Genomic DNA, 17,309 nt, shown 5'->3' with positions numbered 1-17,309 from the left:
ATCATCACATCTAAACCTGTCAAGTTCCGCTTTGAATACAGTCACTGCAAACAAACTGTAGCATCCCAACTAGTCACGCAGGACATGACTTCCCCACCCTGTGACCCACCATCCTGGGTTGCAAGGGGTAGAGATTTCAGGCTTCCACTGAGCCACTGTATTTATGATCTAACTTCAGCTAGAAGAAAATTCAGGTCCAGAGTTTTTGCAGTCAGGAGGACCATAAGTATTTTGTCCTCTGGAGAGAAGACAATAGTAGAAAGGAGCGGCGGGGGGGGGGGGGGGGAATTTCACGTATGATTTTGCTTATGAAGAAATCCACCAATCCCCTTTATTCAGGGCTTTTTTTTTCAGCCGGAACACGGTGGAGCAGAGTTCCAGAACCTCTTGAAAATGGTCACATGGGCTGGTGGCCCCGCCTCTTGATCTCCAGACAGAGGGGAGCTGAGATGGCAATCTACACTCCCCTCTGTCTGGAGATCAGGGGGTGGGGCCACCAGCCCACGTGACCATTTTCTCCGAGGGCAACACACTGGGTTCCACCACCTCTTTTCCCAGAAAAAAAGCCCTGCCTTTATTCAGAGGGCTCAGTTAAATAGGGACTCCCTTCTTCCATTCATCCTTTGCTCAGCTCCTGTGGCTGACCTTATGAGAACATGTAGTCACTTTCCTGCCAGCAGAACATCCCAGTCTTCTGTGCCAGGCTCCATTTGAGTCCTTGAGGATCAATAATGGTACCGCTTGGCAGCTCCTTCCTGGCATCCATAGCTACTGGGCTTCATCAGCTTACAAAAGATCTTGCACAGAGGTCATACCATTTATTAGCAAGCTCGCCCTCAACCCAAGACAAGAATGGTAGGCATGCTTTGGTAAAATATATTTTATTTCTTCATACAAAGAAATAGTATGAATTATCTGAATTTCATTTTCCTAGAAACCTTTCTCTGTGTAAAATTAATTTGTGTCATACATACCACAAAATACTCAATTTACAGTTTTTGCTTGCCTTTTTATCCTTTACAAGTGTACTATTCTAAGGTGTACCATGTTACAGAGAACACAAAAATATTGCTAATATCTGGACATACTGCACAGCGGAATACAGGGCTGAATGAAACTCAGCCATAAATTAATGTTACAATGTAAAAAAAACAAAAACAAGTCTAACCACACCTCTGAGTTTGATTGTGTTCCCCTTGTGAAGCAAACAAAAATGTAACACTATTGATGCTGCTTACAGCAGTTCAAATTCCATATGGTATGCTGTCCCTTTGTGGCTACCATACTGTTTAGGTAAGGCCATATAAAATTAATTGGTTTGTTAGTATTTCCATTGTATGGGCTGCTCAGCCAGGATTAGCAGTTTTCTTAAAGTATTTAACAAAGAATTAACAGCGTATTCATCAATTCTTATCTTTCAAAACCATTCAGAACATGTTCTGTTGACAGAGTACTTGCGGTTTAGTACACCTAAGAAATTTTTTTAAATTGAAGACCAAGAAGAGCAATAAATGGGAAAGTGTCACAAATCAGGAGAAAGATGAAAACCTTGTGGCTTGATAATGCCAAGATGTGGCATGGTCACCTAAACAGAGCATCAAATGATTTCGAGTAGTCAGAAGACCAAAATCTACATGATAACACCTTTGTCTTTGCACTGGACTGAGATGCAAGATTCCCTTTTCTGAGAGTGTTGCTTTATCGGTGGATATCCAAATTGGTAAAGCTTACCACCACCATGACTGAAGCAGACTGACAGAACAACTCTAAGTAGAATGACACACATCTGTCCATTAAAGTCAAGAGGTTAGAAGGGTAAACATTGCTGAAGGTTCCCCTGTGAATATTGATGGGTAGGTCTACATCTTTTAGATAAAGGGGATGGGAATGTATACGTGCACACACACAATATATTGTGTGGAGGTTCCACATTCAACCCTTCAAGTCACTCAATTAGTGTAATGTGTCTCCACCTTTTAAAAAAATTGTCTGACTGTGGTGCTCAACCTACTCAACATGGTTGTCCAAGCTCAGGACAATTCAAGAATCTGTGGTGAATCTGTTACAGAAAGTAAACAGAAGTGGAAACCAAGAGGTGTATACAGATCTATTGAAGATCACCCATCCTAATGTTAACCAGGCACATCAACCCTCAATTTGCCATGGTCACACCTTGTCAGTTCATTTAATTGTGCCATGCCTTGAGGAGCTGCTGCATGCCGTTCACCTCATGACTTTGCCACTAGCAAATAAGGTGTTTGCCAGGCAGCTGGACAACTTGTGGAATTCTTTGATGAGGTTAAGGCAGGATATATGTTACCTGCTCCTCTCCAGTGCTTCTCACAGTAGGCTTTATGAAATACATCCTCTTGCTATCATACACCCCTGAATTTGGACCTTTCACAGCCCAGCACTAACAAGTAATTCAGACAACAATGTCCTGTTTGACAGAGGGAAAAGAAGAAAGAGCACATGCATGAGCATGAATGATGCACACGGGGATGACCTCTGCACATCATCCAGCTGCACACAACAACCCCATCACATGTTGCCAGTGTTTTGCTCTCACACTTATCCACACAGCTGAATGGTTCATCAGAGGTAAGTTCAGATGGCCTTCCTTCACGAGACTGATCTAGAAACAAACCTTTAAAAACCTGCATCGCTACTTGCCCCAGAGCAAGATTTTCACATTTAACTTGTTCCTTCTGGAAAAAGTTCAACAAATATGCATAGTTGTCAGCTCAGGAGATCTGCTCAAAAGAAAGAACATTTTCACTACATAGAGTGGGGGAAAGAAACAGCAGAGGTCCAGGCAACAAAGTTCACCTTGTTGCAAAGCCTCTAGAAAAGTGGAGAACCAAGGCAAGCATACCTGGGGGACAGGCAGCAGCTATATGGCTGGAGAGTGTATCCTTTTGCACATGTGTGCCACACCCACCTGTAAGGGCAGCTGCTTAAGTTAGGCCTAATGCTCGAGTTCCTTGAGTCCCATTTGCAAAGTCTGTTTTTCCAATATCAACTAAAACCTCAGTTGCACATAAAGTGATTGGTGAAGAGGGAAGACAAGAGATGCTACCTGAAGGACCTTGCACAAAAGTGTTTCAAAATGCCTAGTACCCGTATTGGAAAAAAAAAATTGTGCTTTTTAAAAAAATTCTCCTCTACCCACCTGCATTCTTCAAAAATATTAAACTTCTGCTAGGAAAATACATGGAAGCACTTCCCCATTACAAACTGAACCAGGCAACCAAAGAGAGCAAGAGCATAGTCGAGCATCAACACTGTGGAATGTTAAAACACAGCTATGGGCTACAGTGTGGTTAGGCAGCTTAGTGAATTAATTGCTTAAGAATTAAAAATAAATTATTATAAAATAGATTTCTGTACATTTTACATATAGACCTATCTACATATATAGGGAGAAGCAAGCTGAATGACTGGATTAACTCTGCCAAGTGCTTCCACGTTAACCATTAATCCCAGCCAAAGTCCTGTCCAGTCATCTGGTAGAACTTCATGTTGAAAGGCCTGTAGAACTCACGTAGCCTCTGGACCACCTTCTGGTCGATGTTGGGGTGGGTCCGCCCTTTTGTTTTGCCCAGGCAATGAGGCTTGCTGCTGCCTTCTGCCTTCTTCAGGCATGGGAAGCCCTTTGTCTTGTTGAAGTAGAAGTGTTTGTCTGTGATGATCCGTTTGAGACCCAGGAAGTCCTGGACCCGGCCCAACTCACCAGCTGGGTCACTGATTAGTCTCTCCCCACTGACAAAGAGAATCTGCCCAATGGGGAAATACAGGAGCCAGTTTTCCAGATGCTTGGCATAAATGCCAATCTGGATGGCGCTCCAGGAGGTGTCAATGAGGCCCGTAGTCCTGTTTTTGAAGGTCAAGCTCTCAAAGGTGGGGATGTCGGGCTTCTTGGAGAGAGTCTGTGTATAGTCAGAAATGGCTCTAGTAACGGGGTCTCTCACCACCACGATGAGCTTGGTGCCTTTAGACATGGCTGAGATTCGAGCAGGTGCTTCCTTAGTGACGAAGTAGCTGGGAGTTTTCTCCATGGTGATCTGCCCATCAAGTGTCCTTGGCATCAAATCTCTGTCAAAGAGAGAAGGGGGAGAATAGATTGTTTAGAAAATGGGTGGCATTTACTAGAATTCCTACCATGATTACTTGATTTGCCAAGAAGCGATAGTACATAATTTTGGTAGCAGAGAGCACTCTGGGTCTAAACGGCCAAACTGGTCTCGCTTGATAATATACCTTAAAACTGTGGTTTTCAACTCTCTTGCCAAAAGTGAGTTGCGAGGCCAGAAGAGAAAGTGGTCAGATGAGCTAAGAGAGAAGCCTCTGGGAAGCTCAAAAGCAAACTCAGATTTGCCTCTGCATAATGCAAAACAGCCATGAAATAACACCCTGTTTTTCAGTAATGTTATATATTTTAAAATACTAAACATTAAATATAAAAACTTGTTCCTTACTAAATGAGGTGAGATTCCTGCATTTGATGTTTGGGAGGGAAAAACCCAGAAGCTAAGAATTTTTTTAAAAATGAAAATATTGTACATAGTAGGCGGGTCCCCAAAAGTCCACTGGTCAGTATTCAAGCAAACATTAACAGACCTGTACTTGAACTTAGCATTAGTCTATTGACACAACTAGTCTTGCATGAGTGGATGAGCTAAACAGCTTCTGCAAGCTGCGCAATTCCTCATAGCTTTCAAGGATGTAACTGGTTCAGATTTTTTTTAAAAAAAATCAAATCTTCTCTTCAGAAAATCACGACGTGTACATATGTGCTGTGATCCATGAAACAGGACATAAAACTGTTATAGTGGTGCTTGAACCATATCTAATGCACACAAAATATAAGATTTGGATGCAAAGGAAATCAATACATGCACAGCTTCTTTCACTAGTTCAAAAATGTACTCTCACTTACACCAGAGCACTCATACAGGCAGGAGCCTGTAGAATATTTGTAGGTAGAACAGGGCTACCAAACTCCAGGTGGGACAAGCAGCAGCTATCTGGGTAGGGTAGAGAGAGTATCCTTTTGCACATGTGCGCCACACCCACCTGTAAGGATAGCTACTTAAGTTAGGCCTAATGCTTGAGGTCCTTGAGACCCATTTGCAATGTCTGTTCTTTCAATGCCAACTAAACTGCAGTTGCACATAAGTGAATGGTGAAGAAGGAAAGAAAGAGATACTACCTGAAGGACCTTGCAAAAAAACTCTCCCAATTACAGAGGTAATTTCTCCTGGAGGAAATAGTAGTTTTGGAAGATGGCAACATATTCCTGGGAGCAGAGGGACTTCAGCGGGGATGTGATACCACAGAAATCACCCTCTGGAGCTACTATTTCCTCCAGGTGAATTGAATTTGGTAGTCTGGAGATCAGTTGTAATTCTGGGAGAATTCCAGCCCCCCACCTATAGATTGGCAATCCTAGTATTTACAAGAATAGAAAGCCACATCTTTAGTTTTGGAAAGATTTTACCACTGCCTGGTTGAAACCAAGGACAACCAGAACCAAAATCAGTAAAGTGTTTGCTTTAAGATGCTGAAGCTTTCTCTTGCACCTTATTGGGCAGGCGTTTAGGTTTATCTGGAATAACAGAACTGCTTGAGAGCCCACCACAAAGTGAACAAGTGAAGTTTCATGGTCTGCATTTAAACAGAGAAGAGGGCTGCTGTTAAAGGTTTAGCAGCTCTGCCTGTAAACAAGATGGCGGCCCTGCATATATTTTAATTAGTGCATCTGAACATGGAAATGCAAGTTATCTTAGGAGAGACACTGCAAGCACAGTCCATGCCCCTTAGGTAGCATGTACTCTTGTAGTCATTCTCAAGCAAGGGGGGTGCTATAAAAGGCCTCTTTAAAGAATATTTTCTCCATATGATGCACATAGGCAAGGCAATATACTTATAGTCTGCAGATGGGATTGGCCTGCTTTGCTCATTAACCACTTACGCTAATGTAATAAAGTCTTCTTACTCAAACAGCTCTAATCCCCCAAGTGTTTTAGTCCCCTGAAACCTTAAAACTATTTCACCTTCCTTCATTTACCAACATACATTTCTCAAGAAAAGACACTTTCAGACTAATGTGAAAAACAGCCCAAAGACAGATACTCTTACAAAGTCAATTGACAGGTGGCCACGTGGTAATCCAATAGCTGAAGCTTAATGCCTTTTGTGGCAGCTTTTTGTCTGCACAGAGGGACTCGCCACTAATCTGTTGACACTTGCCAATAAAGAAAATTGAGAGAGGGTCTGGGGGGGGGGCACAGGGAGGAGATGGAGACAAGTGTTTTACATGCTGTTGCTATGTTTGGTTTACACAAACAAGCCAGCAGGTACAACAAATCAGCTCTCAATGCAGGACGCTGCAGCAACAGAAACGTGGCATTTTGGTACCACTGAGATGACCCAAGGAATTCTATGAAGTGTGTAAGAGTTTGGCACCAGGCTAGTCCAAGGTCTTGATAGAAATGCAGAGAGTTTCCCTTTCTTTATAAAAGGAACCGTTCAGAGAATTTGTCTATTTCCTGGCCAAATATTTCTCCCAGGGAATATGTATGGTCTTGCTTGGAAGACATCCTGTTACGTTTTTTACACCACCTTAAGAGTGGTCCTTTTTATAGTTTACAAAGTCAGTTTGGCATATTTCGCAGCCTACCATTCATCTTTAAAAGAGGCTAGTAAGATCGTTATCACCAAAAATACCATATAGCAGAGATGTTTCATGATTAAAGATACAGAAACTGAAACATGAGATATGAATGTTGTAAATATTCCATTCCACTACTGGTTCCCAGAAACTTCATTATTTCCACCTGTTCCCAGGAAGATGAGGGAATATGGGTTTGTGGGGGTATTTTTACAAATTGCACAAGGGAGTGGACAGAAGTAGAGCCAGTGATGGGATGTGTTAGCATAAAATGTTACAAACCTGCCTTTCTTCTGAAAAAATAGGACCCAATTTTCAAGACTCTTAGAGGTTTGGTACAAATAAGTAGCCAATCCAGTGAGCCACTAAAATGGTTCATTTTCCCATAATAATATAGTAAAGTGCAGAAATATATCAGTGGTGTACCAGAACTCCTCCAGAATCCTATCACAGAAGAACAGCTACTTGTAATTTGGCGAGATGGCATTCCAGAACCTCTTCAGCTCTGTCATTTACAGACCATTGTTAGTTACAAATAGCTTTACAATTGTTCCACTTGCCCCAGCCACCACCTTGTGAGACACAACACTCCTATTTCCATTTTAGGGGTGGAAAAACCAAGGCCCCATGAATGTGGGCCAAACTAGACCTGACAGGGTCTTCAGGGCCGCCACCGCCATTTTAAAGTCATTTAGAAATGCAGCATGGTGCTTTCCCCTAGTTTCAGAATTTCTAGGTGCAATATTCATAAATACTTGGTTACTCAAAAGCTAATCTATTTAGAATTCTAGGGAAAACTCATTAGATGGGAAGGGCAAGAGCCAATGTAATTCTGTAATAAAGTGTGACTTTCACAAAGAAAGGTAGCTCCAACTAGTAAGAGGTTTATAAGAGTCAAATGGAAGAAAGGTGGGAAGAGATGGAGCATGACAAGACTTTTGGGTAGGGGGCAGAAATTGTAGGGTGGAATTATTTCAAGTACAATAAAAATGGCTGTGTGTGAAATTGCATTCGCTGTACCATAATGCTTCAGGGAAGCAAAGTGCTTTCCAGGGTTTTATGTCTACTCAATTCCATCAGAAGCATGATGAAGTTTACAGTATCTTTTTTTACTGCTTGATAAAGCAATCAAAATCCTGGGGGCCTGGAAGCAGCATAGGTGCCACTGAAGCAAAAATCGCAGCTACTTCATTTGCATTCCTGAAGGGTGAGCACCACCGTCAGAGTCAACTGAGCTGAAATCACTTCATAGTAGAAGGAATAAGAGCATTCCCCTTTTGAAGTGTGAAATTCTGGAAAAATTCCGCTCCTATCTAATGTAATATACAAAGTGACTCTATCCTCATTCTGTTAATAGTGAGATGCCCAGCAATAGACACGAGCCTTGAAAATACCTCTCTACTAAAACATGCCAGAAGCTTCTCATCTATGAAGCAGGGATTCACTGTTTAGCATGATAAACCTATATACCCCTAATAAAAACCTGTGATCAGAGTCCAATGATGGCCTTTTTGTAAAAGCCTGACTGGCTCCTTACTAGAGATGGGCACGAACCAAAATTCATGACGAACCAGGCCGGTTCATGGTTCACAAACCAGCGGTTTGTCAGATCCCATTTCTGATGAACCGCCACGAACTTTAGGCTGGTTTGTTTGGTTCGTTTTTCGGTTTGTCACTGCAGACAGCCTGGTGCCGATCAATCAGTTTCCTAGGCAACAGGGGATGGACTTCCTGCAGACTTTCTGCTGACCCAGAAGTGACCTTCTGCTGGCTTGGAACAGACGGTTTTCTGACCTGGATGTGACGTTTTCATGAACCAAATGAACCGGTTTGCGAACCGGGGGCAGGTTCATGAAAGTTCGTGGTTCGCGAAATTTGACGAACCACATGGTTCGTTTTTTATGGTTTGTGCCCATCTCTACTCCTTACTCTTACTACAAGCCAGGGGTAACCCTGGAGAACAGGAAAGACTCCAGTAGCACCTTTAAGACTAACCAACTTTATTGTAGTATAAGCTCTCAAGAGCCACAGCTCTCTTCATCAGATGCATCTGACGAAGAGAGCTGTGGCTCTCGAAAGCTTATGCTACAATGAAGTTGGTTAGTCTTAAAGGTGCTACTGGACTCTTTACTATTTTGCTACTGCAGACTAACACAGCTAACTCCTCTGGATCTGGAGAACAGGGTGACTATCTTTCAGATACATTCTCCACACTAGTAGCCATGCAGTGCAGCAGTGTTGCAGATCCTTATCTGACAATAAAATATTGGTTCAATAAAATTGCTTAATTTTCATATTTTCAAGGCATGTTTTTCTCTGCTCACTTCTTGCAGTAGATCTTTTAAATACAGCTCTGCGGTTTAGCAGTTAGAGCTTTAAAGTAGATACTCTTGTTTCCACATGTTTATTTTAAAAGTGATGCTCCCCCAGATGTTTGGCGGTAACAATGTCACTAGAATGCAAGAGGCATTCGGAGCAGATTCTTTGCCCGCTCTCTGCAAAACTCGTTCAGTCTTCATAAATGACTGCAGTTAGTTGGTGGGTTACTCTAGTGTTTAAGATTTGAGGACGAGTGCCACAATGATTCAAGTCTTCCTAGTGATAGCTTATTCCGTTACTGCCCTGAGAACCTCAAGGCAACAAGCTTTCCTCATGAACTACCATCTACTGGAAAGAATTCAGAAGTGGCTTTTCTCATGCCATTGTGTATTACCCTGCAATTTAGCAAATGATTTCTTTATAGATAAGTGTTATCCAGCTATAGCTAAGACTGACCTGTCCAACAGCCAAGCAAAAAGTAAGTCAACTGTAGTTTCCCCAAGACAAGCAGTGAGTGCTCTTTGCTTTTGCAGATGGCGTGTAGCTGTGACTCAGTTTAGAATTCCATAACAGTTTTCTGCACACTTTCATGGGTTCATTGCTTGCACCTAGCCTTCACTCTTCTCACCAGATCTTCAGGTATACCAAAAATTTCAGGTAGTAGGGTGCATAGAAAAAAATGTAGACAACCTTCACTGGACAGACTTGCACTGCTATGGAAAGCCTGTAGACAGGCACAGCTTTATTTGCAGGATGGGGTGAACAGGAAAAGCCAGTTAAACTTTATGGAGCACTATACATACAACAATGATTGCCATGCAATCTGATGTGAACCAATCAGCAATCAGGTTTGCGCTTTTGGGGAAGGGGTGCATGTGTGAAAACTCTGCTGATCCAAACTGATGGAAGGCAGCTATGAACAATACTAAGAATACTGCTGCTGACTCTAGTTTGGGAAATTTCTGGAGATTTGGGCACAGCGCCTGGAGAAGGTGGAGCCCGGAGAGTGGAAGGAGCTCATCTAGGATATGAATCCATAGAATTCTGCCTGCAGAGCCTCCATTTCCTGTACAGGAATCTGTAATCTGGACATCACTTGCCATTCTGAGATATTTCCAGGCCCCACCTGGAGGATGGCAACCTTAGCTAAGGACCATTTAGAGGACTACCAAATGAGAAGATTTTTTTTAAAAAAAACACTTATTTATGACTGATTTAACTGACTACCTAAACCGCAAAAGGAATAGCCATGCTAGTCTGTTGTAGCAAAAACTAAAAGTCCAGTGGCAATTTAAAGACTAACTTTGATTTCAACATGAGCTTTTGTTAATCACAGCTCACTTCTCCCTCTACAGCTGTTCTCGTGCGAAATCACACCAGGAAGATGCTGTCGTTCCAGTTCCGTGGCTGGTAAGCAGTGTGAAAACGGCCTACATATCTGAAGAAGTGAGCTGTGACTCAGCAAAGCTCATATTGAAGTCAAGTTTGTTGACCTTTAAGATGCCACTTGGCTTTTTGATCATAGCAGCAGCGTAGCAAGGACAGGAAGAATAAACTTAACTGGGCTGAGACGTGCATTAAAAGCCAATCCCACCATATTGCACTGTTAGGAGAGAATATGGTGAAGCAACCTCCAAAAAGCCATGAACAGGTCAACAAATGAACAGTCTATCAAAAGAACCTGTCCTGGTATACAGGATTCAAGCCAAACTGGCAGGTGTTCAAGCATCTCTAGTAGTCACATGGCCTTGAGCACTTCCAGGCACACAGACACAGTGTGTTTATATTCATACATTTCTGTGCTACTTTTCTTCCATGGAACTTCACATAGGACAGTTACTAGATAATCTCCCTTATCCAGCCTTTGCCCAGACTAGGCTTCCCAGTTGCCCACCAGTGGCGGGTGATCTGGGGCTTTGCTCTGTTGCCCGTGAATCGCTGGAGATCGGCGGGAGGTAGCAAGCACCCCAGAGATTGCCCACCACTGGCAGGCAACTCAGGAAAGTGCATACTCAAAGTGAGGCTCAACAACATCACGTCCTGAAGTGATGTCATTGCACAAGCCACGGGCATAATCCCATGCCTTGTTACACCATGAACCCTCAGTTTATGCCCAGGGACCACAAGTGAAAGACCCGATAGGTCAGCACTCCACGACATGCACCCACTTCATGTTTAGAGAGATGCCTCCCCAGAATATGCTTCAGTAAACAAATCTTTGAGAATAAACATGAAACAACTAAAAGACCCAACAAAGTCCTTCACATATAAAACCTTGCCTGGAACTTGTCCACATTTTGGTACCCAGAAACTGTAACAAAACATGCAGTGGGCTTCTAATGTCTGAACCTGCAATTCCTCTTGTATTGTGCAGGATTACTACTGCAAGATCGTATCATTAGTAGGTTAAAACTAACCAGTCTCACAATGGTCTAAACAGCCCGGCTATTAAGTCTACAGTGCTGTAAGGTTAAAGTTTTACTTCAATTGCTACAGTTGATTGAAGCAAACCTAAATTTCAAAACATCAGTTTCCATAAACACAAATTAGCTCCCAGCTTCCACTTCTTGACTCAGAGTACGGTTGTTGTTTTTCTTTCCTCTTTGCCGAGAAGCTCACCAGCTTTGCCATCCCGCTGCATGGCATCACCTCTGTACATCAAGCAGGACACATTAATGACTTCAGACAACATTCCCCAGATAAGAGTCTGGGAAGGAAGGTAGGAATAGTAAAACAGCAATACTGGAGGCACTTCAAGTGAAGTGGACAAACCTCCTTATTAACTGAAACAGAGTGGTAGCAGGAAGTAATGCCAAGAGGATGATTTCATTTTGTAACTTCTGATGAAGAGGAAACTGAATTGCCACCTACATCATCCATCATGCTCATCCAAAGAGGAATTGGCTCAGGAGAGGCCACAGTAACGTCCAACTTTACAACAATCCCTTACTTCGTAAAGAGGATATGAGCAAGCCCACCTGACTCCTGTTGTCCCACTGACGGTTCCTTTTGTTCTCTGCAAAATCCTCCATTGAAAGGCTTTTGCTCCTGCTGGAGGTGGAGGAGGTGGAAGGGAATGGAAAATAAACAGCAACGGCTAGGTAGTGGTTAGGTTACAAGCTCACCGCTGTTTCTGCAACAGTTCTTTAGACGGTTGCCATGATCAGGGATTCCTTTCACATGGCTCGGCCAGTGGGCTAGTCAAGTAATCTCGAGTCATTTCCTGCATATGTGAAAGGGAGGGGGGAAGGTTTCTCGGAAATATGATGACTCAAATACAGATGGAGCTTAATGGAAAGGCAAAAATTAAGTGGCCAAGTACATTGAAAAAAGGCCTTTTGTAAAAAGAACAGTCGTTACAATTGTATCGGTGCCATTATTTTCCTGAGCCTCATTACTTAATTTTAACCCTGTTGCTGTTCTACCACCTCCCACAACTTTGCATTCTTGAATATGGGTGGACTTGTCATTTTTGACTGTATGGAAACAGCTGCCACAATCATAGGAGGATGCTTGGACACTCCTAACATTGTGAAATCTATCAATGTTTTGTGTTTGAACTCGACCTCCATGGCAGCTGTTCTATGACTTGGGCTGTTTTCACACTGCTTACCTTCCCTCGCAACGACCTGGACCATCGCGCAAAAAACGCGGAAGATCATGTTTTCTCACGCAAGATTTGCACGACATCGTGCAAATCTCGCGCGAGAAAACACGATCTTCCACGTTTTTTGGGCAATGTTCCAGGTCATTGCGAGGGAAGGTAAGCAGTGTGAAAACGGCCTTGGGCCACATGCCCCATGACAGCCATTTTGGTGTGGTACCCTCTATTGGTTCTCAACATTCTCAACGGTCCCTACAGATTTAACAAGGTAATAGATATAAACAGATCACAATAGTTTGTGTGGCCTCTCATTCAGTGATCAAAATGAGGGAAAGGGTCCCCAGTACTTACCTCTTTTGTAGGCACTGCTTTGGAAGGCTCTGAGGGACATGACTACACTCCCTTGTTCAAGAGCACCCCATGGCCTCCCTGCCTGAGTCTCTCCACCATGTTTCTGGTGCTATGGGCCTGGCTGAACTGGGAGTCTGGATACCAACTCTGCATTGCTTGGTTTACTTAGTCCAATCTACTCACGTTATAATCTCAGGCAAGATCTGCCTTTAGCTCACTGTTCAGTCTCCACACACCCCTACCACACACCATTAGTTGGGTCAGATTCTCCCTCAAGTCCATTAGCATCTCTTGCTACAAACCAGGAGGCCTGGCTGCCTCAGTCTACTACATGCTTTGAATGAAGGAATTTTCCAGCCAGCTGGAAAGTTCCTCCCTAGCCACTTTAAAACTTCCTTTCTGTCTGGGACAATGTCACAATCCTACAGAGTAGGTCTGCGAATTCTGGGTTTGGAAATTCCTAGAGATTTGTGGGTGGGGCCTGGGAAGGAAGCTCAGCAAAGATATAACACCACAGAGTCCACCCTGGAAAGCTGACATTTTCTTCAAGGCAACTGATCTCTGCAAGAGAACAACAGGGCCATCTTCAGGTTGACAACCCCACTACAGAACTGTGCCTCAAGGGAAGCGGTGCCCATTTTTTAAACATTAGAAGAAAGAAGAGGGGAATCCATTTCAAATGGCCATCACAAACCACACTGATTTTATTTGAACTGGGGGAGGGAAGGGGAGAAATTCAATGGAAGAAATATGGCGGCTTAGCAGATCTTTAAAAAAATAAGATCCAAAATAGACAATGAAGAAAAGCTGAAAATTCTGTTCAGGAATATAGGAGTTGGCAGGAGGATAGGATCCAGCTCACAGCCTCTTGCTGTGATTTTGTCACAGTGTAGAGAGGAGGCAGGAGAGATGCAGAGATTTCACTGGCCTGGGAGTGGGATTAGTAAAGGAATACTTACTGGGTGTTAATGCTGTCTGATGCCGTCCAACCTATATTTTGATTGATACTCCTTCCCTGAGGAACTGAATATACCCAGGGAAAAGGTAACTTTCCACCTCTTAAAAGTATAGTGAGAACAAAAAAAACCTTTATTTTTGCAGATAAATGTTTCCCAATATTAAGTGAATTTATCATAGGTACAGCATCTGTAGAACAGAGCAAGAAGTATGGCTATGGGTACAGCACATGGAAACATCAAGGATACCTCAGCCTTTTCTCCCATTTGAACACTGCTCTGTTTTTTGTTTAACTTGGCTCAGTGACAGGCACCAAAACAAGACTATGATGCCATCGGCCCAAATGGGTTATGCATTTATTAATCTCATAACTTCCAGCGGTTGTCTTATTCATAACTATTTCCACTCTCCAGGATTTAGGAACTGTGGGGAGGAGGAAAGAGAGATTAGAAACTTTTACATTGAGTGTCCTGGCTGTTAAGGAGACAGTGCGTGAGCCATACAGAAGAATAATCCACATAAAGGCAAGACTTTGTCCATTTATTCTGGATTCATGCATTCCTCACCTCATACTGTATTTTCATAATTTCACATTTTCCTCTTGGTAACATATACCCCCCAGCAACCCAGCCCATGGTTACCCATCCCTGCAGAAGAAGAAGATTTTAATTGTTTTAACTAAAAGCTGTCAGCTACTAGGTGCCTATTTTACAAGAAAAATGCAGGGAATACATGTTTTCAATAAAATAAGCAAGTCTGACATCTGACACAGCTTTGATTGGACGGGGGCACTCAGGGTGGGGAGGGGGAGAGAGTATGAACATTACTAATGCTGTAGTTTGCCAGTACAAACATGGCCATTTAACTGTAGTCATGGGTATGTGCATAAATTTAAATTTAATAAGAGCCAGTTCAGAGAAATTAAGAGCTACATAGAAGCTTTTTTTTAAGTGGCAAGAAGGAATGTAGAATTAGAAGCAGCTACAAAAAACAGGCAAAGTTTGGACATTAATTTTCATGTAGCAGTTGCTTATATTCAGTCCCACTCTGAATTTAACTCAAGCATCTCAGCAAGAAAAATCTGAACAGGACTGAGAAGTCCACGGTTTGAAGTCCTCTCAGTCAAGGCGCTTCCGAAAACATATATGCTTTCCCTAATCACAAACACAGAGGGGAGCAAATGAAGACTTGTAAATATTACATTTTTTCTATAGCATGGGCCACCAAGAAAATTTTGCACACACACTAGGGATCCCATTCCCTCGGAGGGAGCAGGGGATCTCACGCTCCAAGCCTCTGCCCCCTGCCACCACTTACCTGGATGGGGGGGGGGAGTGCAGGAATGGGCCCCCCAGGCATGTTCCTGGGGAAGCGTAACATCACTTCCTGGGAGTGACATCATTGCTCTGCCCTGAGAGTGCTCCTGTGCTCCGCAGCATGCCGATTTGGGTTCCTGCGCTATAACGTCACCCGGATCTTCAACTACCTCCCCCAAGAGTCATACCATGCCACCTTATCTATGCACATATACACACATGCACACTCCCCAAGACAGACTGACTTCTCCTTGCTAGAGTTGCCAGGTCTTCAAATTTGGCAGAAGACTTCCTGCCAGCACCCTTTGTCACCTGCTGCCATTCCAACCAGCAGCAGGAGGGGGGTGGGAGAGAACACTGGCATTGTGTGCAGCACGTTACTTCCAGGGAAAATCAAATTTTACCATAGAGTTTCTGGCAATTCCCCAGAGCTACCCAATGTCACTTCCCAGGTTCCCTCAGAAGTGACGTCATGGTACAGACGCTGATAACTTTATTTTTCTCCCACCACTGCTCTGAGTGGCTCTTGTAACTGCAAAAATGGTACTTCAGTTTCCTCTCAAAAGTCTGTAGAGAAGTAAATTAATAATAGACACAGATGGAGCCTTAGAAATACAATTCATTTTATCAACTCTCCAAAAATTTCATTTCAGTGCCAACAGGTTTGGCTTACTTTAATCAGTAGAAGGTCTTCTGAAAAAACTAGCCATCATTTGAGACCATTGTTTATAGCAGTGGTTTTCAAATGATGTTCCAAGGAGCTCTAAGTTTCCTCAGAAATGTAAAGATCAAACAAGTTGCTCTGAAAGAAGGTTTGTTCACAACCTCTAATCTTTCCCATTACATGCATCTGCAAGATGAAGTATTGGGCTGTTGAACTCTACATGAACTATGGAATCCAAGCATGGCCAGCAACCTACGCAAATTCAGAATGATCTAGAACAAACCCTGCATTTTCTGCAATGCACTGGGTTTGCATGATACGAATTTAGAGGTCAAGGGGCAGAAGAAGTGATGTGAAATTTGGTCCCTAAAAGACAAGAATTTGAAAGCCATTGCTCCACTTCAGGGTGTTCACCCTAAATTAAGCACTATTTGAAGATGATGGGATTTAGGTAAATCAAATCATTAATCTTTACCATGGCAAATTGTGGAAATCACCCTTAACCCATGAAGCTCATGTTGAGGGTAATATAAGAAATCCTGCAGTTATAAACCAGAAATTGAAAGCCAAAATGCATATATCAAGGCCATTTGCGAAGGGTTCATCCTGCCTGTAGCAGTGGAAACAGAAAGACAGCACGGTACGATACTCTGTTCCCATGCCATTAAATAATTGTTTATATAGACCCTAACATTAAAGGCCATTATGTGACTATGGTTTTTAATTGAAGAACACTTGATGCAACATGTGCTACAGGTGTCACAGAATAAGTGTAGGAATTTAGAAAAAGAAACAACCTCAATTTTTGATGCACTGTTTGTTTCATTCAACAGCCAGTCTTCCAATAACTGGCAAACTCAAAGGAAACCACAAAACAGCTCGATATATGCCAGATAAAACCTATATTTATATTTCTACACCAACAACGGTACTTGCATCTGTGCCAGCAAAAGGAAGACGGTAAGTTGCCTTGAAGCTGTGTCCAGTTTCTTTTGAAAACTCCACACATGGACAAAGCGTTTGATATTTTAATCAACAGAAAATAAGAACACAGCTCCACAATTTTCTTCAACTTTGCTTGCTTGTGCTTCACAGCACAAGATTCCACGAGAAGCCAGAATGAATGACTTTGACACAGGCAATCGTTAAGATCTGCTTCTGTTCTCAAATTCAGAAGGAAATGCCTCTCCCCTGAAGCCACATGATTTCAACTCCTGTGGGCTGAATTCAGAACTAGTTCTACAAAAGCCAAGCCACTTCCTACCCTCCCATGACCTACCTTACCCCTGCAGAAGCAGCCTACCACAGTCACCTATTGAGAATGACCCCACCACTTTCCCAGCCTCACTATAAAAATAAATGGTATCTGAAGAACTGCACAAAAAGCCACTCTGCTATGGAGAGGCTATTTACAACATTGTGTGA

The 17,309-nt window shown here is 42.8% G+C and overlaps 1 protein-coding gene across 1 annotated transcript in view; it reads right to left on the bottom strand.

Annotated features, from left to right (window-relative positions):
- Positions 1-893: 893 nt before the first annotated feature.
- The window catches only part of HS3ST3B1 (heparan sulfate-glucosamine 3-sulfotransferase 3B1), a 38,579-nt gene continuing 22,163 nt past the window's right edge, over positions 894-17,309 (bottom strand). Inside the window, exon 2 of the mRNA XM_054975213.1 lies at positions 894-4,095. Within this exon, the coding sequence (XP_054831188.1) occupies positions 3,477-4,095 (619 nt within the window). The 3' untranslated portion in view covers positions 894-3,476. The remainder of the gene's footprint in view (positions 4,096-17,309) is intronic.

This window comes from Eublepharis macularius, chromosome 4, assembly GCF_028583425.1.
Source record: "Eublepharis macularius isolate TG4126 chromosome 4, MPM_Emac_v1.0, whole genome shotgun sequence".
In the NCBI taxonomy this organism is placed as follows: Eukaryota; Metazoa; Chordata; class Lepidosauria; order Squamata; family Eublepharidae; genus Eublepharis; species Eublepharis macularius.
The sequence above is the reverse complement of the archived record's forward strand: the minus strand, read 5'-3'. Positions and strand labels throughout refer to the sequence as shown.